This window comes from Mastigoproctus giganteus, chromosome 14 (genome assembly GCF_048544385.1).
Source record: "Mastigoproctus giganteus isolate SK-2022 chromosome 14, ASM4854438v1, whole genome shotgun sequence".
NCBI lineage: Eukaryota > Metazoa > Arthropoda > Arachnida > Uropygi > Thelyphonidae > Mastigoproctus > Mastigoproctus giganteus.
The window spans coordinates 87,292,537-87,314,527 of NC_143588.1; the positions used below are offsets into that span (position 1 = coordinate 87,292,537).

A 21,991-nucleotide genomic window follows, 5' to 3' on the forward strand; every position below is an offset into this window, starting at 1 on the left:
TGAATTTCAAGTCCTGGTTATGTCATCAAATGCTGACATTGTAGGGTTATCAGACATATGATGGACTCAGACAGGATGCAGAATTTGAGTATGGGTAGTGCAATGTGTACAGAAAGGCCAGACATGACAGAAGAACAAGAGGAGTTATGCTCTTAGTTAAAAAGCACATAAAACATAATGCAGTGCATCCAGTTGACATGGGTGGCCAGCACAATATTAAGTGAGTTTAGTGTGACAATCACTAGTTTGCTTTTATTTGTTTAGAGGTGTTTCTCAATATTTTTTAATTATTTCCCCCTAAAGGACATTTTTAGACAATTTTTTTTCCTAATTGCCCCCCATGAAATTTTAAACAAGAAATTACTTTATACTTACTCTTTATTCAATGGGATCACTGAACCTGATGCTTCTTAGCTAAAAGTTCAATGTTCGGTATGATGTTAGTAGGTTTAATTCTAATGTCTCCTCTTGAACATATATCAATTCTGTTTCTTTCTTTTGTTAATATTTTATTTACTGAACTGAAACCACTTTCAACCACATAAGATGTTGGAAAATAAAATACTTTGGCCATTTCAGACTACATTGTTGGATAAAGTTGTTGTTTTTGATCACCATAACTTAGCCATTCCAACTTCTTCAAATTTATATTTGCATTCTTCGTTACATTTTAATTCACCGAGTCCTTCTTGAATTTCTTCACTAGCAGATGCAGCATTGCATCCATGGCTTCACTTCAAAAGAAAATAAATCTGAAAATCTATTTTTCATTTCACCTTTTAAAGAACACAAATGATCTGAATAATTCTAAAGGTCATTCTCGGTGAAGGAGTCATTGATTTCAGATAACTCTTGCATACCATGAAATTGTTTTCTCATTAAATTGCTTTCAAATATTTCCAGTTTTTCAGTGAAGGCTTTTAATACACATTTGCAGTCTATCACAATAATTATTTCCCTTGAAGTTGAAGTGATACTTCTTTAAGTTTTTGAAAAATCCAAGTACATATTGTTTTTGTGTTTGCTGATCTCCTTTGATAAATATGTCTCTCACTTTCTAAAAAACTAATTATGGTATCAAAAATGTTTATAAATCTTGTTAGTTTCCTTTAGAAAGCCATCTGACTTCTGTAAGTAAAAGAAGCCTCACACACTGTTCTTCATTATCAACACAATTTTCTAAAAAGACAATCATATTTGCTATGTGACTTTGTCGGTGCACAATGCAGTGTATTGCAAGAACTTCGGGACATACTTCCTTTAGGTGGGCTATAAAACCTTTAGGTCTTCCAAACATGAGGTATCACCATCAGTGACACAGGATACCAAATTTTCCAATGATACTTGTTTTTCATCAAACCATGTTTTTACAGCAGAAAAAAATGGATGCTCCAGTGCAGTCAGTTTTTATAGATTTTACAAACAACATCTCTTCTTGAAATTTACAATTATCATCGAAATAATGAACATATGCCATTAAAGGGCCTTATCAGTAACTGTGGATTCATCAATCTGAATAGAAAATTTTCTCATTTTTAGTTTGCCAATTAGCTGCACTTCAATGTTCACTGAAGCCTCATCGATTCATCTTCAAATTCAATCGTTGCTCAATAGCAATGCTTTTAAAATACTGGAAGGATTTTGATGGATCACTGTTGAAGTTAGTCTCTAATGCAGATCATATAACAGTCTCAGCAACTATGATTTCAGCAATTTTGTAAGATGTAATCATTCCATCGTCATTTGTTTGTGTGTTTTTAAATAAGGAAGTAACAGTGTTACGTTGCTCAAAATCCTTAATTTTTAAAATTTAAAATTTTTAAAATATTTGATATGTTTATCAACATTATCAGGGTGTTTCCTTTTTAAGTGATCTAAAAGTCTTGATGGTTTCATAGCCTCATTTGAAAAAGAACTATTACACTTACACATAAAGACACATGAGCTATCTTGAATCGAATGGGCTTTCAATAAAACCATAAGCTAGATATTCATCCAGATACTGTCGCACTTTTTATTTTCAGCACTTGACATGATTGATGATTGGAAAGAATTAAATAATTAAATAATAAAATAAAATAAAATATAAACTATTTTTATTTGACTCTCACAGCCCATGTAACTCACAAAAGCACTGTGGATCAAAAATAAACTTCCACAAGGAAACAATAAATAAACACTAATTGTCGCTTAGAAAGCAGAAACAATAGACAAACATTTCTTCATCCCATCCATGCCCCACCCATATATTGACCAATGAAACAAAAGAATAAATAAACAAACCACTCCCACCATGCCTCCACCAAGGCCGCAGCCGTCGGAAAGATGCAAACACCAAGGATTGTGGAGACATTACCTCTGGAAGAACTTAGGCATTTAATCCCTATGAAAAGCAAAGGTGGTTGAATTAAATTACACCCACTGTCTTCCTTTTCCTTTTATCAAAATTTCCCACTCACTCCTAATATAATACACCTATATGTTAAAAATCAGCTGTCTCAGGGGAAAAGAAAACTCAATGAGAGAAATTAAATATTAAGGAATAAGATGTCGTCAGGTAGGGTTGAACTTTGGAAGTTCACAAATCATTATAATATCCAGTGGTGGATTATCCATTAAGGCAATGAGGCACGTGCTTAGGGGCCCTAGGCTTTGGGGAGGCCCCCCAAGCCAAGACATTTTCCTATAGTGTTCTAAAATAGATTAATGTTTTCAGTAAACATCATAAAAATCTTGATTAATTTAAGCGAAAATTTAAGCAAAAAATTCAAAAGTACAAAATTTATTTATTTGCGCCTAACATTTTTTATTTATTTATTTTTTATTATTATTATTTTTTGGGGGGTCTCCAAATATAATGTCTAGGGGCCCCAACTATTCTTAATCCACCACTGATAATATCCATGATTTTTTTTGCTCCCGAAAAACCAATTTTTGCTCCCTTGGGGGCAATATCGTCCCCAAGTTGAGAACCCCTGGTTTAGAGGTTTTATGGCACATTAGCATCTGAGGCTATATTGCGCCAAGTCAACATAATCACTGGGAAACAAATGAGTAGGAGAGTGTTATGGATCCAATGACTGTGATGAATATAATGAACTATACAGACAAATAGAGTGGTCCAGTAAATCAGAATGTCTTATAATTTTAACTTTCTAGATACTGACTGGGACTTTTGAGTTGGTCACCCACACAGTAGCAACTTTTGTGGATTTATTGAATGACTGTTTCTTACACCACATATCACAGAGGCAACAAGAAAATGCAATACTCTTTATCTGATTATCAGAAGTGACCTTCATGCATTAACAATCAGCACTTAAAAGAACTACTAGGTGACAGTGATCACAGTATACTGATGTGGGATGACAGAAAAAGGCGACAGAAGTACAGGCGATCCCCGCCAAGCACAGGGGTTACATTCCGATCAATGTCTGTGCACAGTGATTCCGCATTCGGTGGGGTGCTGTTGTTAGGGAAAAATGAGGGTTAGATTCTGAAACTTTTTATGTAGGAAATTAAAACCATAATCTGTGTTACAAATGATACAATTTATTTTTAAAAGTAATTAACAATGTCACTTTATAATTTAAAATGTATTCCAAATAAAAACATAATATAAAATATACGAAAGTAATATTTTTCTATGCTAATTTTTGCTGGAATGGGGGTTTCGAAAATGAATGGCAAAACTGACTTCCTCCATAATTTCTCATCTCATTGATCCAATTGAGTGACAGCAAGTTTGCCCCCTAACATAAATGTAAAGGGCCCCTTATGTTAAAAGAAAACACGATGAAAGAAAACTAAACCCCCAAAAAAAATGAACTAAATTATGGAAAAAGAAACTTAATCGGGTATATGCTTCCATTATGGAATCAAAATGAATTCCTACCTAAATTTAAAATAAAATTGCACACTGAAAACAGTAAAACAATGAAATAAACTTTTAACTGATGAAATTGCTAGCAGAAGGTGAACATGCCTTAAGTTGAAGTTGACTTACTTACAAAATCTGTAATTTTTGTCTGTTGTCGTTTTGTCATGATCTTTCTTTCTCATGTCAACATAAGAAACCATAATATCATCAATGCCTCTCTTAATTTTCATACGCTTATGAAAGTTGGGTTCTTCCTGCATAATCTTCTCCTTCAGGAACAAAGCTGCTTTTAGAATCTTTGTTTGTTAGTTCAGATTTCTTCTGCTCTTCATTTTCTTCTTCACAAACATCTTTATTGGAGTCAGTAGTTCTTACTCCTCATTTTTTAATTCCTCCTTAATGGAATGAATATGTTCTAAAAATTCTTCCTTCCCTATATTACTAAATCCCTTCCCTCCAATAATGTTTTAAAGTTTAATAATTTTCTCAACTTCTGTCTGAATAATATTGAGGTCTTGTGAGTCACTTCCTGTTTCAGGGAATAGCTTCTTTCAACAGTTCTTCAAAGTTGACTTCTTCATTTCACTCCATGACTGTTTAATTATTTTAGTACCTGTTAATATTGTGAATTGAGCCCAACACTGGTGTATGTTTTTATCCAGAAATTTTTCAATTTTATCAACAAGATTTGCCAAGCTACTCCTTAGATAATAAGATTTAAAATTCAAAATGATCCCTTGGTCCAGGAGGTGTAAAATTGATGTGATCGTTGGAAGAAACACAAGTTTTACATTTGGATTGTAATTGAAAAGTGACACTGGGTGACTTGAAGGATTATCTAAGATAAGGAGCACCTCGAATAATAAATTCATATATCCTTCAACTTCAGGTACGAAACAATGCTCTAATCAGTTACTAAACAGTGAGCCAGCCACACATGCTTTTTTATTCGATCACCAGTAAACGGGAAGAGATGATTTATTTTTGCCTTTCAAAGCCCTTGGGTTTTCTGAACAATACACTAATAAAGGGTTGCACTTATAATCATTTATAACCAGAAGCATTACTACAAAATAAAAATGATTCTGTCCTTTGACACTTTGAATCCAGGTGCAACTCATTCTTCTTTTGATATGTTCTGTCAGGCATTTTTTTTCCAATAGTGTCCAGTTTCATCACAGTTAAAAATCTGATCTGCCATGTATCCTCTCTCTTCTATTACATTTTCTTTCCAGTAAAAAATTTTCCACTGCCTCCACATTGGCAGAAGCAATGCTCACCAACAACTAATATTGCATATATTTTCTCTTTTTTCAAATCTATCGAACTATCCTTTGGATGCACTGAAACTTGATTCACCAATTGCACTAGCAGCGTGAGATTTTTGATAAATACAGGCATACCTCGAATAACGAATAGGATGCGTTCCACGAAATTACTTCGTTAAGCAAAACTTTGTTTTCAGAGGTAAAAATACTATGGCCAGAATAGGATACGTTCCTACGTAAAGAACATGAAAAGCTTTTTTTTCGAACAAAGAAAAGTTTTATTAAATAAACAGTCAACTTACATACAAAGTGAAATCACATTTTAAAATACGAGTCTAAAGTTGATTGTTTATGCTCTTTTTCTCTTTCATTTAACAATTGCCTATACGGAGTTATTGCATTTAACACTGTTCGCTTAACAATAACACTTCTTCCTAAATCAGAATCATTTTCACTAAAAAAATTTAAAACGTTTTCAATGTCATTTAAGCACCTTTTTAAATCTTTGGTTGTTAACACTTTTTCGGCAGGAACTTCTTTAACTTCATCTTCATTATCTTTGTCTTCGTTGCTAACAAGGTTTTCTAAATCTTCCACTGAAAAACCATCATCTTCTGCATTCAATAAATTTCTAACATCCTCTTCATCGACATTTTCGAAACCTATTGATTGAGCCATCTGCATAACTTCATTTCTAATTTCTTGGATGTTATTTTCTTCTTCTAGTACAACTTCTGGCCATATTTTGCGCCAAATTCCATCTAAGCATTTCTTAGTGACTTCTTTCCAAGAACTATCAATGTTTTCAATTGCGTTTTTAATGGTGTAGTTTTTCCAAAAAGTTTTAACTGTCATTTCCTCTTTATCCTCTAGTTCAGTTAAACTGCTTAATGTTCGACACAGATCCAACTGTTTTCTTTTTTTTTGTCCTCGCCTTTTTCCAATTTTTATATATGAGGTCAGCGTTTGTAGTGTTTTGGCATGAATTTTTTTTACGGCCGGATGCCCTTCCTTACGCCAACCCTAACCCTTTTACTCGGGCAGGGAAAACTGTTTTCTTTTCTATTTAAGTATTCTTAAATAGAAAAGCTTTAAATGATGCTATTACTCCCTGATCCAATGGTTGAATCAGGGAAGTTGTGTTTGCTGGAAGCAACACAACTTTGACAGGAATGCATGTGTCCAACGTGTTAAGATCAGTAGGATGTCCTGGAGCATTGTCTAACAACAAAAGAGCTTTTTCTTCAAAGTTGTTTTTTTTTGCCAATACCGTTTTACTTCAGGACAAAAGTGGTTAACAAAACAATCAGTAAATAACTCCTTGGTAACCCACGCTTTTCTATTTGCTTACCATATTACAGGTAAATTCATTTTTATGTTACCTTTTAACGCCCTCTGATTTTCTGAATGGTAAACTAATAACAGTTTTAATTTATAATCGCCAGAGGCATTTGATCCAAAGAGTAACGTTAAACGGTCTTTGGCTGCTTTGAACCCAGCAGCTGATTTTTCTTCAATAGAAATGAAGCTTTTTGTTGGTAGCCGTTTCCAGAACAAACCGCTTTCGTCAACATTGAACACCAATGGAAAATTTTCACGTTCAATTATTTCCTTTAGTTTTTCTGGAAACTTTGCAGCTTCTCCTGTTAATTTTACACTATGAATCCTGGCCAGTTTTTTAAATTTCTCGAACCAACCACGAGAAGTCCCAAAGGTTTCCGTAATTTCTTCAGTTTGTTTAGATTTCAGATGATTAAACTGGAATATATTTTTTTTAATGTTAAATGGGGCTTGAAATTGCCGACTTCGTTATATCGAAGCTTCGTTATCAGAGGTAACGTTAACCGAGGTATGCCTGTACGTTGGGCGTTGTACCTGATCATATCAGAACTGAAAGGTACATTTCTATTCCTTTGATCTTCAATCCAAATATTCAATAACTGTTCCATTTTTTTCAATAAGCGTATCAACGTTGAATAACAAAAGTGGATTTTGCACTCGCAGAGTTTGTTGCCAACCTAATGCTTGCTTTAATTTGTCCTCACACTTTTTAATTGTTTGTATTGATGATTCATTGCTCTCATTCTTTAGCTAAAGATGTATATGTTCTTCCTTGCTCTATTTTCTCCAAAATAATCATTTTCTCGTGCAATAGTAACAGTAATACACTAAAAAGGTCTCTGTGGTCAGGAAATCTATCCATAATTGATGCCGCCAACTTAATTGGTCAGAGTTGGCAGCATCAATTATGAGTAATAGAGGCATGTGATGCAAGAAAGCAAGTGTATAAGGTTATGTAGCATCAGCCAAAAAAATAAATAAATCTACAACCTCTAAATATTTGTCCAGTTCCTCCTTGAATTTATTTAAGTTATCAACTTCCACAAAGACAGATGGAAGTTTGTTCCAGCAATTAACCACCCGCTGGCTAAAGGCAAATTTCCACACACACAAAAAAAAAAGTCTTTCCTCAAATTTGAATTTATGCCCCCTTAGGGTTCGCAATCTGAGCAAGTGGAAGAATCCATTCAGAATTCAGCGTGCTCAACCCTACTCAAGGCTTTATACACCTTAATCAGATTACAGTGCAGGTGCCTAGTCTCCAATGATAGAATTTTTCTGTATTTTCTCTTCTCAGAATATAAATTCTGCACACTATATACTGTGAAAAGTAATAGCCATATAGTGCAAGGAAGCCACAGGCTTTTGCGGCACTGGCCAAAAAAAAAAAGTAGTAAGAAAATACAAATTATTTGCTTCCCTCCTCATGTAGATAACTATCCAGTTGACCTTTGAATTTATTCAAACTGTCAGCCTTAACTACCAAAAATTTCCTAGAGTATTTATCTTATTTTTGCAAGCATTTGACCAGTTAGGAATTCATATGCAATTTACTATAGACTCTGCACGTTACATACTCTGACTACAAGCAAACAAACAAAAATTAAAAAAAAAAAAAAAAAATGGCGACTATTCAAAATATTTACGCTACTGCAATATGAGTGAATTTATGGTACTGAGCTAGCTTGCACTGATCAGCGGAAGGAATTCAATGAAAGAGAGGGCCAGTAAATTTGTTTTATAATGAGGATTTTAACTTTCTACATAACAGAATTTGTGATTGATAACTCACACAATAGCAAAAATTCTTTGTTGCATGACTGTTTTTTCTACAGCAGAATGTTAGAGAGGTAACAAAAGAAAGCAACACACGAGCTGATTATCAGCAGCAACTCAACATGCATTAAAATATCCAGATAAAGGAACCACTAGGTGGCAGTGATCACAATATACTGATGTGAGATACAGGGTGATTCACTACCAGTGCGACAAACTTGCAGGAGGTGTAGGGGACACAAAGACGAATCAGAATCACATAGCATTGCAGGGTCTGAAATTCCTTCAGCATTTGCAAACTGGTTCCCGAGGCAGTAGGATGGATGAGTATTCAAATGTTGAACTGGCCGACATGCACCTCGCGTATGGAGCTGCGGACTGTAACGGGCACGCCACTCTGCGCTTGTACCAGGAACGTTTCCCGCACAGGCATGCTCCTCATCATACGATTTTCGCACGTGTGCACAGAAGGTTACGTGAGACTGGTTGTTTCATGAGAGGTACCATGAATCGAGAGCGAACAACGAGGATGCCAGACAATGAGGAGAATGTCCTACGTCTTGCAGAAGGCAATCCGAGTACGAGTGCTCGAGCGATAGGCCAACGATTGGGTATTTCCCAATCCACTGTATGGAGGATACTGTCAACAAACCAAATGAGTTCATACCATCTGCAACGCGTCCAATCATTGGAGCCTGCGGATTATCCACTCCGGAGGACTTCTGCTACTTGGTTTCTTCAACAGAGTGCGGCAGACAGTGCATTTGCTGCGTCCATACTGTTCACGGATGAGGCAAGTTTCACAAGAGAGGGAACCTTCAATCAACATAATGCCCATTTGTGGGCTTTGGAGAACCCCCATGGTACGCGAACACGTGCAACTCAACACCGTTTCTCTGTCAATGTTTGGGCTGGCATTGTTGGAGACACCTCACTGGACTGTACCTTCTGCCCCCTCATCTGGACAGTAGGGCATACTAGATCTTTCTACAGCAAGTCCTGCCCGAACTTATTGAAGAAGCACATGTTCCTCAGTCGTTGCGCCGCTCAACGTGGTTAGAGCATGATGGGGCTCCCCCACATTACACCAATGACATCTGCCAACACCTAAAGGTTACGTTTGGCAGCATTGGATAGGTCGTGGTGGTCCGGTTCATTGGCCTGCTAGATTGCCGGACCTATCATGCCTGGACTACTACTACTTCTGCTGGGGTCAAATGAAGACATTGGTGTACGAGACCCCCATTGATTCAGTTGAAGACCTCGTCGCTCACATCTCTGTAGCTGCCAGGGAGATTCAAGACATGCCAGGAATCTTCCAGAATGTTAGGGATTCCACGCGGCGGCGCTGTGAAGCCTGTGTGACTGCTTCTGGTCGAACTTTTGAACACCTTCTGTAGCATGGCTTATTGCCAATGTAAAACTTGTCATTAAAATGATTGCTATTACACTAACGAGTTGCTGTTTCTGTTCTTTTTCTTTGCTTCTTTGTTCACGCGACCTCCCACATGACGAAGGCATTTCGGACCCTGCAATGCTATGTGATTCCGATTCGTCTTTGTGCCCCCTACATCTCCTGCAAGTTTGTTGCACTGGTAGTGAATCACCCTGTATATATTTAGAGATAACTATTGTCAAGTGTAAGAGGAAGGGATTTTGCTTTTGTAAATGCAACTACAGTAGTCTCAGGCAGTTTTTAAATCAGTGGGAACTGATGGCGTTACCAACCGTAAATTCTAAATGGGAGGCATTAAGGGAAGTAATCATAGAAGTTTACTAAGCTTTTTATACCAACTAAGAGATATAGTTCAAGATTTAGACCTAAATGGATGTCAGATGGACTGGTGGCAGAGAATAATAAAAAGATATAGGACGATTATAAATTAGAAGGGAACATGTAATCCTACTACAAGCACCAATGAATTCTTATCATAGTTTCAAAGAATTCTTTGATTATGCTAAACACTAGATGGAAAGGGATGAACAAGATTGGCCCACTAGACATGAATGGCCAAATTATCAATGATCCTGTTCAGGTTGCTGACAAGCTAAACATTTTGTAGCTATATTCATGTGTGAACCAGTTTACAGATGAGAACACAAGAAGTACACCAAGTTATAACTGGGAGGCAAATGATTTTGCTATAGTTGAAAGGAGAGGGGGAGAGAAATTGTTGAAGCTAAATGTAAAAGCACCTGGGGCAGACAGGAGCTATCCAATTATATTCAGAGAAGCAACAAAAAAAAAGTCAGCAAACCTTTAGTCATAATTATGAGAACATCCCTGGATTTAGGAAAGCACCCTGTGGACTGAATATGTGCAAATGTATCTCAGATTAAAGTGGGATCAAAGGGTGAAGTGAGTAATTAGAAACCCGTAAGCATGAATTCTGTTCCAGGGAAAATAATGGAGTCATTGGTTAAAGAAATAAATCAGGACCATCTAGATAGGAATACAGTCATACAGCAGTCAAAGCAGACTTGTAAAGGGGGTGATCTTGCCTGACCAATCTGACAGAATAGTGCGATGGAGCAACAAAAGAACTGGATGCAAAAAATAATTTTGACATCATGCACTTATATTTCATAAAAGCTTTTGATACTGTTCCATATAAAAGACTGCTGTATGAACTGGAGCAGAGTGCAATAGTAGAAAGTTACTGCTATAGGTAAAGAGATGATTGAGTGGCAGAAGACAGAAGGTGGTTATGAATAGGCACTGCTCTTCGTGGACTAATATCATTAGTGGAGTCCCTCAGGGTTCAGTGCTGGACCTCTTACTGCTTACAGTATTTATTAATGATAATGATGAAGGCATATGAAACTTATTGCCTAAGTCTGCAGATGATATGAAGCTTGGCAGGAATCAAAGATTGGAGTGAATGAAAGAGACCTAGGAGTAATTACACAGCCAATTACCCCTAGGTCTTTGGAGTAATAGCAAAGCAGTGCAGATAGGCTAACAGAACAGCTCATGGGGTTCTGTCAATGCTATACAGGAACTTTTCCAGCAGGGAAAAAGAGATGATTATACCACTGTATAAGGAAATGGTTAAGTCACATCTTTGGTACTGCATACAGGTCTGGAAGCCTCATTGTAAGAAATGATGTGGATTTCTTGAAACAGGTGCAGAGAAAAGCAACCAGATCATTCAAGAACAGAAAGGGATACTCTTACCACAAAAGACTTTGGTTCTGTATATTGTAGCACATTGAAACTAGACACTTATGAGACCTGAATGAACTGTTTAAGTTTCAAATGGATTGAGAAAACCTTATGATGATGGTATCTAACTCTTTCTCAAATAATGCACAAAAAGGGATATAAATTCAAATTCAAAAAGAGGGCTGCAGAACAGATGCGCAAAAATTTGCTTTCAGTCAGAGAGTAACTGATTGTTGGAACAAGTTATCATCCGGTGTTGTGGAACTAGATGGTGAATAAATTTAAGAAAGAATGAGATATATTATTAGATGGGAAAGACAGATGAGGTGGGTAATGTCTTTTCTTTTTTACTGATGCTGTATAAGTTTCCTTCTTTGCATCATTTGCCAGTACTAATAATGTTCAAAACTACCTAATCTATAAGAATTTAAAAACGGAGGACCACCCAATGCCTGAATATTTATTTATTAATTTCACACTTTCAATGATAAGCAGTTAATAACTTTCAAATATTGCATTCACCAAGATAGTGATCACAGGATTGTTAATTGAAAAAGCTTTATTATTTTTTCTTGAAATACAAGAAACTATGAAAACAGGGGTTCAAATTGACAAGGTTTAACTGTATGTAAAATTTATCTTCCTCTATATTTTGTTGCTTATCTGGTTTATCAAAACTTTCATGCTGATTAGCATCATCAATGGAATCTACCTTTTATCTATTATTCTGATTGTTTCTTCTTCAGCTTCAAATTCATCCCACTGATCATCTAATACTTCTCAATCTCCATTTTCTTTTTCATTTTCCCAGCATTCTTGTTCTTGCTTTGTCTTTTTGCTAAGCACTTTAAGAAGTTCAGATTTTTCATTTCTGGCATTGGATTGTTGTTTGTTTGTTATTTGGTTTTTAGGAGCTTTAGCAACTAAGGCCATATTGCTCCGGGATTATGCGGTGGTCATTTCCTGACCTTTCTGCATCCTCCGTATTTGGTGGTGACGGGCTCGAACCCCGGTCTAATCAAGAAGCGTGTGCTACGCACTGCTGCTCCTTCCCACCTGGCTACGGAGGCGCCCGGCATTGGATTGTGATGTAGTATACACTCCAACAAATCATAACAATGCTGATCAGTGCTACTGAACTTTTTTTTCTGTTTTCATTTTTTAATTTGACTCATTATCAACCAACATTTGGCTACAATCTGTGAACCTTTCCACAAATATACACTGAGTGATCACTGAATTATGACACCAACCTAATATCATGTTGGACCACCATTCGCATGGACAACAGCCACTATTTGCCCAGGCACTGACTCCACTAGATGTCTGGAGACATCCACTATAGGGATCTGCAGCCATTCTGCCTGTAAGGCTTTCCACAGTGTCAGAATAGATGACTGTTGCATGTCCATACAGCTTGCTTCCCATCCACAGGTATTCAATTAGATTGAAGTCAGGCAAACTTGGAAGCCAATCAAGGTGGGTGATATCTTAACTGTGTTCCCTGAACCACTCGTGCACAGTGCAGTCCCGATGACATGGTTCATCATCAAGAGGATGAACAGCAGGGTGTACGTTGTTTCTTAAGAAATGCCAGTAGACCTCACCAGTGAAACATTGGTCCATATGCACCAGGGGTCCTTGTTCATGCTAGCAAAACGTGCCAAAACATCATCTATTAACCAACTACCACCATCACCTGCCTGGATAGTGGACATCATACATGAAGGTGTCTGTCAGTATGTTACACCAGGCATTTAGACTTATCTGAATGGCACTCTCATTTCCAATCTTTCAATATCCAACTAGCTTGTTGTTGACACATAGCATTTGCTGTCAATGATGATCAGTGGTGAGGAGAGGATGTCTCTTGGGTTGTATGCTGTGGAATCCCATATGTCTGAGTGTGCAGTGCATTGTCATTTGAGATATTATTCTTGCATTCCCCACACTGTACTGTGATGTCAACTGTCACAAAGTGACCTGTCATTGAGCCTGTACAACACACTGCATCCACCTTGCATAAACCTTTACAGTTCTGTTAGTATTTTTTTGTGTATTTTTGGTTTTTAGGAGCATCGGCAACTAAGGCCATATTGCTCCGGGATATGCGGTGGTCATTCCCTGACCATTCCGCATCCTCCGTATTTGGTGGTGACGGGCTCAAACCCCGGTCTAATCAAGACACGTGTGCTACGCACTGCTGCTCCTTCCCACCTGGCTACGGAGGCGCTCCCAGTTCTGTTAGTGGGAGGGAGTTTGACCCATTAGACATCATTCTTTGTATATCTTAAACTAGGGTTGCCAGACGTCTTTTATTTCAAAGGACAATCCTTTGGCTAAAATAAACCGTCCTTGTCCTTTGGCGCCTCCGTAGCCAGGTGGGAAGGAGCAGCAGTGCATAGCACACGCTTCTTGATTAGACCGGGGTTCGAGCCCATCACCACCAAATACGGAGGATGCGGAAAGGTCAGGGAATGACCACCGCATATCCCGGAGCAATATGGCCTTAGTTGCTAATGCTCCTAAAAACCAAATAACAAACAAACAACCTTGTCCTTTATTGATACGAGAAAGAACACAATTTGTCCTTTTTTTTTCATTTTTCAATTCCCGTGCCTTGTAATGGCAGTGGGGAATTTTCGCACAGGCGTATGCTTCGGGCCCCACATGCGCAGGGCCCCCAAAACCGACAGACAAAAAAAAAAAAAAAAAAAACCCCTTTTTTGAAACTCAGCAAATTAAGCTTTAAAAATGGTTGTCCTAACTATGACTCATTTGTTGAAGTAGCAGAATATTTTAAATTAATAGAAAAACTAAAGTTGGATATGGATAATTTATTTGACGGAAGTTTCAGTACTGAAAACAAATTATGAAACTGTGTCAACCCCGAAAAATTTAAAACTTGTTCAAGCAGTTCGAGTCAATGGCATTTAATTTTAAAGTGTTGATTTTAAGCCTTCCAATATTTTCATGGTCATTTCGTACGTTTTTTTCAGCACCAGGGATTTCAGGAAATTCAGAAAGGATTTTTAGTGTAATGAACTCGAAGTGGAGGGATGGGCGAAATAGATGTTCTGTTTCACTCATAAAAAGCGAACTAATGATCTACTTCAATTTTAAAGATAATTGTTTAGATTTTTCTGAGAAAATTAAAAATGATGACATAGTTCTTAAGACTGCTCGAAGTAGTACAAAATATGTTCAATGTGAATGATTTCTAGCTATTAAACCAGTGGGTTTTTTTTTTTTTTTGCTTTTTTTCACCTACTTAAAATTACTTCAGCTTGATGTCAATTAATGCACTAAACTTGCATTAAAATATTTGGATCAATTCATGCTTTTTATATCACCCATTATCCTTATAATTCAATCCATATCCTTCCCCAAAGAAAGCCATGGTTTACCATTAAATATTTTAAATTCTAAATTAAACTAACACACGCAAATATTTATAGTCAATAAGAAAACTAGTTTTTAACCAAAATCTAAAAAATATAAACAAATTGTTTAATTATTAACTAAAAAATCATTCAATTTTCCTTTTTTGGGGGTGGGAGGGATAGAGTGAGGGTTGGAGAGTGGTAGCATTAATTATTCTTGAGTGTCCTTTAATCCAGTCATAGAAATCTGGCAACCCTAACCTTAACCACAGTGGTTTGTAAGCAACTGACAAGACATGCTGTTTTCGATATGGAAGCACCTGAAGCATGAGACTGAAAATAATCATGCCTTTTTGAAACTCCATGATATCTTTACTACACCCCGTAACTGCTACTTAATCACTCTGACTTACACTACCAGATGCAAAGTATCACTGCTCTAGCATACTAAGCTGTTCAGCTTTTTATACTGTGAGTTATGTGGCAGTCCATTACAAATGGGGTAGTCATAATTCAGTGATCACTGAGTGTAAGTAATTGTACATTATAGCAATTTTAGTTTTAGTGTGGCATGAATGATTTCACACAAAATACAAACACCCACGGTCAGTCATGTCTGTGCATTCACAGTTTCACAAAGTTTATTATATTAACAATCCCAAATGATTAACTTTTTTTTAAATTCAGTTTAACTTGTGCAAACAAAGCAAAGCTGTCAATAGTGAAGAAAATCAAAGCATCTAATCAGATGTTAATTGCCATGTCATTCAGTGAAAAGCTAAACCAAAGAAATTTGTTTCTATGTAGTAGCAAAACTAAGAAATAGGGAAATGAGACTTCTTTACAGTCACTCACATCACATGGTTGGCTCTGAATTCTTCTGCGCATCCTCAACCCATCAAGAAATTTTAGTTGTGATGTGGTTCAGTAGCTGTGAATTGCAGTGCAATCACCATTATAACTTGAAAAATGGCACATAGCACCTCATTCAGTTTAATTTTTTAATTTTGATTCAGTGGTGCAATGACATTGTTGACACACTAAGTGGCACATTTGATTCTGCTTCTGCATCCCCCCCCCCAAAAGCAACAAATGAAGTTTTTTAGGGGCAAGGTTCAGAAATTTTTAAGATCTATTCATAAAACTGACAAGACCAGACATGTATTATTTCAGATTTCACCAGCACAATTTTCTTAAAAATACAGTAATAAAAAATAAATTAATAATAAAGATATAGTATAGAAAGAATTTCCATTTGGTTAAAAAAAAAAAATTGGGTTTGAATTACACACTCCTAGATTTTGTCGTTCAAGTGATGTCAGCATGCAAAACAAAGTTTTGTTAGTCACAGTTATTTATAACTGGCTTTCCTTATTCACTGAAACAGGTCATAATCATGTGCCACTTCATATTATTACTTTACTAATTTCTGACAGCAATAAGGACCATCAAAACTTGGGCTTTTAAGAAATTAAAATTTTAATAAACAAAGATCACAGCAAATAACTGATTTACAATACTAAGTTTTCAATCAGATCTATTTCAATAGAGAAACATTTCATTAATTATTTTTAATATTCAACACTGTTGCTTTCCGTGACAATAGATCTTTATCTAAAATTATGATAAAAAGTTATCACTTATCACAAGAGAGAGAGAGAGAGAGAGAGAGAGAGAGGGGGGGAGGTGGAGAGTATGTGTTAAAGTTGACAATGTGTATAAAATTTCCAAAATCATTTTATAAACTTATTTTCATATAATATTTAAATATTCTATTCAATGATATATGAATGAGAATAGTCTAAAATCTGGTTTGCTAAGCTGTGACGCTAAAAAAATACAGAAAACAAAATACTTACTTATCTTTGTAATCTACAAGGACTCTATTAGTATAAAACTGCCCAGCATCTAACATTTCTTTTATAAAAGGAGCAGGAGCAGGAGACTGGTTATATGAAAAAAATAAAAATAAATAAAAACACTTTCATAATTGTAAACTACAAAAATAAAACATTTAAAAAACTAGCCTAGTGTTAGGTTTTTTCTTAATGAAAACCCCAAACAGGAAAGGTGTCAGGACCTGTGTTGCTTAGTAATGTGCATCAGTTGAAAGCTGAGAAGACAAAAGATACTTGTTAACATCAGACTTAAATTTCTGTAGATTGTAATTTTCATTACCTTAATAGTGGTTATTAATAATCACTGCTCTTACTGGATTATTGTTGTCAGTGGAGTCCCCAGGGTTCAATGTTGGACCCTTTACTGTTTTTAATCATTGTTAATGTTACTGATTGAGGCATAAAGTTTAATGTCAAAGTTTGCTGATGAGACAAAGGTGGGACCTAGTGGGTCTCTTATTTGCCAATTCTTAATGCCAGAAAGGTCACTGCTGATAATCAGATGAAGAGTATTGATTTCTCTTGTTGTTTCAGCATTATAATAGTGTGGGAAACAATCATCCAATAAATCCACAAAAATCTTGCTACTGTGCGAGTGATGGAGTCCATCAACATCACATCCAATCAATATCACAGATGTACCTGACAGAATCCAGTCAATATCCAGAACTACAATCTGATTTACTGGTGCGCTATTTGTATGTACAATTGTTTGTTATACTCATCACAGTCATTAGGCCTATAACACACTCCAACTCTCATTTTTGTTTTCCCAGTACTTATGTCAACACCAAACTGACTCAAAATTGAACACACAACCCATGTCAGTTGGGTGCTATGCCTAACATTTTATGTGCTTCTTAACTAAGAGCATAATCCCCCAGCCATTCTGAGTGACACGTGTCTCCAATATGTCACCAAGTCAGAGAAAATACTAGATGTAAGAATATTCTAGACCTCATCATTACTCTCGAATTAGAAGATGACATCACAGGGCTTACAATACAGGAATGGTTGGCAGGTAGTGATTATGCAGTTATTAGTGGGAAGATGAAAATAAAATGGTGCAGTAGTTAAAGGCATGAGTTTTAATTTCAGAAAAGGGGACTCTGACAGATTAAGGCTCTATGTGGCATGTATTAATTGGGCAGATTGCAGAGAGAGAGAGAGAGGATGACTACACTAGAATTATGGAATACCTTCAAAGCAATAATCATAGAAGCCACAAACACATATATACCATTAAGAAAATATAGCATGAGGGGGATGCTAAGATGGATGTCATGGGAAAGTTACAGAGCAAGGAAAAGTATTGAAGCCTACAAGTTTATTTGTAATAGTAACACATATAAAGTCAGCGAGACTAAGCCTGAGTATGAGAAAGCACTGGCCAAGAGAGCAAAGATTGGGGGTAAGGAGTTTTTCATGTATGTGAATACAAATAAGAAAATTAATCAGATTAGACCCTTGTGTATTGCACATGAGAAAGTCTTAGATAATCCAAATGTTGCTGATTAATTGAATATATTGAGCAGTGTACACATTTTGTGCATTGGTCTTTACTGACAAAAGATCCTTCACGTTAAGGAGAGGCTGTGCAAATGAGAATGACCGATATGAAGTTAGTGATTTCGAAATTACAGATGACTGTTTATTTGAAAAACTTTTGAGCCTAAAGGCAAGTAAGGCTCCTGGAGATTTCACGGCATAGGGAGCCAGCCAGAGAGTGTGTTGAAACATTGAAATTAATTATGAGACCATTACTGGACAGGAGGAGAGATTCCTTTGGCTTGGAGAAGTGCAAACATATTGCCATAATAAAAAATGGCAGTTCTAAGAGTGAAGCCAGTAACTACAGACTAGTTAATCTGACTTCAGTAGTAGGGAAAATCTTAGAGGCAATGATTAAGAGTGCAATTCTTTAGATAGAAATGGTCATCTGAAGGGCACAACAACATGGTTTTGTTAAGGAGAAATCATGTTTAGCTAACTTTGTAAGCTGTTTTGACACAGTTACAAACTGGATGTAGGTAACAATTCTGAAAGAGCCTACTTGGATTTTAGCAAGGCATTTCATTCAATCCCTCGAGAGAGATTTAATTAATACATAAGCTGGAATATGTTAGGATTACCGTAAAGATTCTAAGGTGGATTGCAGGAAAGCTGCAGTGCAGAAGGCAGAGGATTGTGATTAATGAATATTGTTCAGATTTCTGTAAAGTCAGAAGCAGGATTCCTCCAAGGATCGGTTCTTGGACCACTGTTGTTTCTGATTTTCATAAATGATATTGATGAAGGGATAAAGGGTGTCATGCCAAAATTTGCAGATGCTGTAAAGATTGGGAAAGTCACTAATGATCAGTGCCAAGCAGCACTCCTTCAGGAATGGTCAGAAAAGTGGCAGCTATGTTTTTATGCAGCAAAATGTACTTGGGGAATAACAACTGAAAAACAAATTATACACTTGGTGGGGTTGAATTAAAACAGTAGAGGAAGGAAGGGATCTAGGAGTTATGATACAGGCAGACATGAAGTTTTCTGAGCAGTGTACACAGGCAGCCAGGAAAGCTCTTGGTGTCCTATCAATGATTTATTGAACAATATTCAGTAGAGATATGGAGGTCACAATTCCACGGTATAGGACAATTGTGTGACAGCATTTGGAATACTGTCCAATTATGAAGACCTAGTCTGAAAAGAGACATTGAGCTTTTTGAAAAGATCCAAAGACGGGCAACTTGAATGGGGAGATCAGCAAAAGGGTGACCGTACGAGGAAAGACTGATTATATGGGCTACAGAGCTTGGCACAAGGCAGCTTTAGAGGGGACCTGACTGAGGTTTTATCAGACTCTGAGAGGGGCTAGTAAAATGAATGAAGGTGGAATTTTTGCTGTTATAGAGAATTTCAGAACTAGGGATCACAAATTCAAAGTAGGGGGAAGAGTTTTAGTCTAGATTGTTGGAAGTTTTCTTTTAGCCAGAAATCATTGATTACTTAGAGCAAGCTGCCTCTGCTTTAGTTGAGGCTAACAGTTTGAAGAAATAAATAGGTCAACTCGATAATTACCTACATAAGGAGGGAAGAGCATAAGTTGTTTTGTATTTTCTTATCTAATTTATTTTTTTGGCAGGTTCATAAAAGCCAACTACATCGATGGTGTAGTTGGCTTTTATGCACCTGCCAAATAGGTGGTAAGCTTCATTTCCCAAATATTAGTTTAATCCAGAACTTTTTGATCACATTAAGCTTGTTTCCTTCCATTGTTTTGTCAATATTGTTACTGTTTACATTATGTATATTATTATCAGTTATTGCATTACATCAAAAGAATGGATAAGCAGGAGAAAAGGCACTGAGCTTCTTGGACTAATGTTATTAGTGGAGTCTCTTGTGGTTCAATGTTGGACCCTTACTCTCTTCTATTTATTTATAAAATATATTATAAAGGCCTATCAAGCTTATTGTCTTAAGTTTTCAGATGGTACAAAGGCTGGCAGAGTAGTTAATGACAGGAATCAAGGCATACTTCTGCAACAAGACCTAGAAAATTTGGACAATGGGCTTACAAGTGGCAATTGAAGTTTAACATTGATAATTGCAAGACACTACATATGAGTAGCAGTATAATCATATACCAAAAGAACAGAACCAGTATTACCAAATGGGTAATACCAAAATAGTGGAGAACAAACAAGATCTGGAAGTAATACTACAGTCCAACATGAAGTTCTCTGAGCAGTGCAGACAGGCAGCTGGGACAGTTCGTGCCATTCTGTCAATGATATACAGGAATTTTGCCAGCACAGAAAGATGTGCTTATTCCATTGTATAAGACAATGTCTTATAAAATGGAATAAATTATACAAACAATGTCTCGAGTGAATGTACGGGTCTGAAATCCTCATTTTAAGAAAGATGTGGATCTCTTGGAATGAATGCAGAGAAGATTAACAATATTAGTCAAGGGCACACAAAAGGGTATTCTTACCACAAAGATTTCAGTTCTTCGTGATTATTCACATAATCTCAAATTTTTACTTTTAATTACAATGTTATCTTTCACATGATTTTTTCTTTGTGTTTATTTCATAGAAAACTTCTATAGGGCATTAAATCTGCATTTAAGCAATGCAAAATGATCAATTCAAAAAGTATCAGATAACTGGACACTTACCACAGTTACCCAACCTAATGCTGGAATAGATTCACTAATACCAGAAAGGTGATTAAACAGAGCACTTGCACGATTCCTTTGGCGAAAATCCTACAATTAAAAAAAAAAAACTAATGAATACTAACTGCATTGATATAAATATTTTAAACAAAATAATAAATATGATAGTAAACTCTGAATTTGAAGGGGGCATCACTAATTAAAAAAAAAAAAAAAGCTACTATAAATAACATTTTATTCTTTAAGGTCTATGTATAGGAATTTAAGGTACATTTCAGGCAAAGGCATATGGCAGCTATAAAACATTACTGTATAGTGCAATACTGTTTTTTTTTTTTTTTTTTTTTTTTTCCATAGTTACAGCACAAACTAAATTTACTATGAAATACATATCTCATAATGTTAAGGCAAGTCATCATGAGTCGCATCATCATTGCACTCATTCACCACTGAATTTTTATACACCACCTGCTTCAATTATCCCATGAAAGGAACTTATTCCAAAGGTTAGCAAGTTTCTGGCTAAAGGAAAACTACCTACAATCCAAAGAGTTTATAATTCTTTTTCCCTTAGCTTGGATTTATGCCCCCTGATTCCAGATTCATTTAATATTGTGAAAATTTCATCTTCATTTTATTAATTCCCTTAGAGCCTTGTAAACTGCAGACATCCTCCAAGGTTCTTAGCTATCAAGCTCTGCAGCACACATCAAAGTCTTTCCTCATATGGGTACCTATTGCTGATCTTGCCAGGCAAGTGTCTGTCCCTGGATCTTTTCAAGCAGTTTCATTGTCTTGTTTTAGGTATAGTTACCATACGTGGGCACAGTATTCCAAGTGCAATCTCAACTGTGTTATGCATTAGAATTGCAAATTCCAATTCCCTTTCTCTCTCTCATTTTTAATTCAACTCCTCCAATTGTATAAGCTATTTTAAAGTTATTACATCCCAAGTACAAAATCTTGCATTCTGCTACATTAAGATGTAGTTACCACTAATTTCACCACCTTTGAAGTATAATTTGTCCTAAAAGGGCATCTTTGTCTTTATGATTAGTGATCAGCACCAAGTGCTGATAGACATTGGTTGTCAAGTACTCTC

General features: G+C 36.2%; 1 protein-coding gene across 8 annotated transcripts in view; it reads right to left on the reverse strand.

Annotated features, from left to right (window-relative positions):
• capt (adenylyl cyclase-associated protein 1) overlaps positions 1-21,991 on the reverse strand; it is a 286,557-nt gene that overhangs the window by 44,207 nt on the left and 220,359 nt on the right. For all 8 annotated transcript variants that reach the window (XM_090389169.1, XM_090389168.1, XM_090389173.1 and 5 more), the window contains 2 exons: positions 20,890-20,979; positions 16,674-16,759 (listed from right to left, as the gene is read on the reverse strand). In XM_090389169.1, the coding sequence (XP_090245295.1) occupies positions 16,674-16,759; positions 20,890-20,979 (176 nt within the window). The remainder of the gene's footprint in view (positions 1-16,673; positions 16,760-20,889; positions 20,980-21,991) is intronic.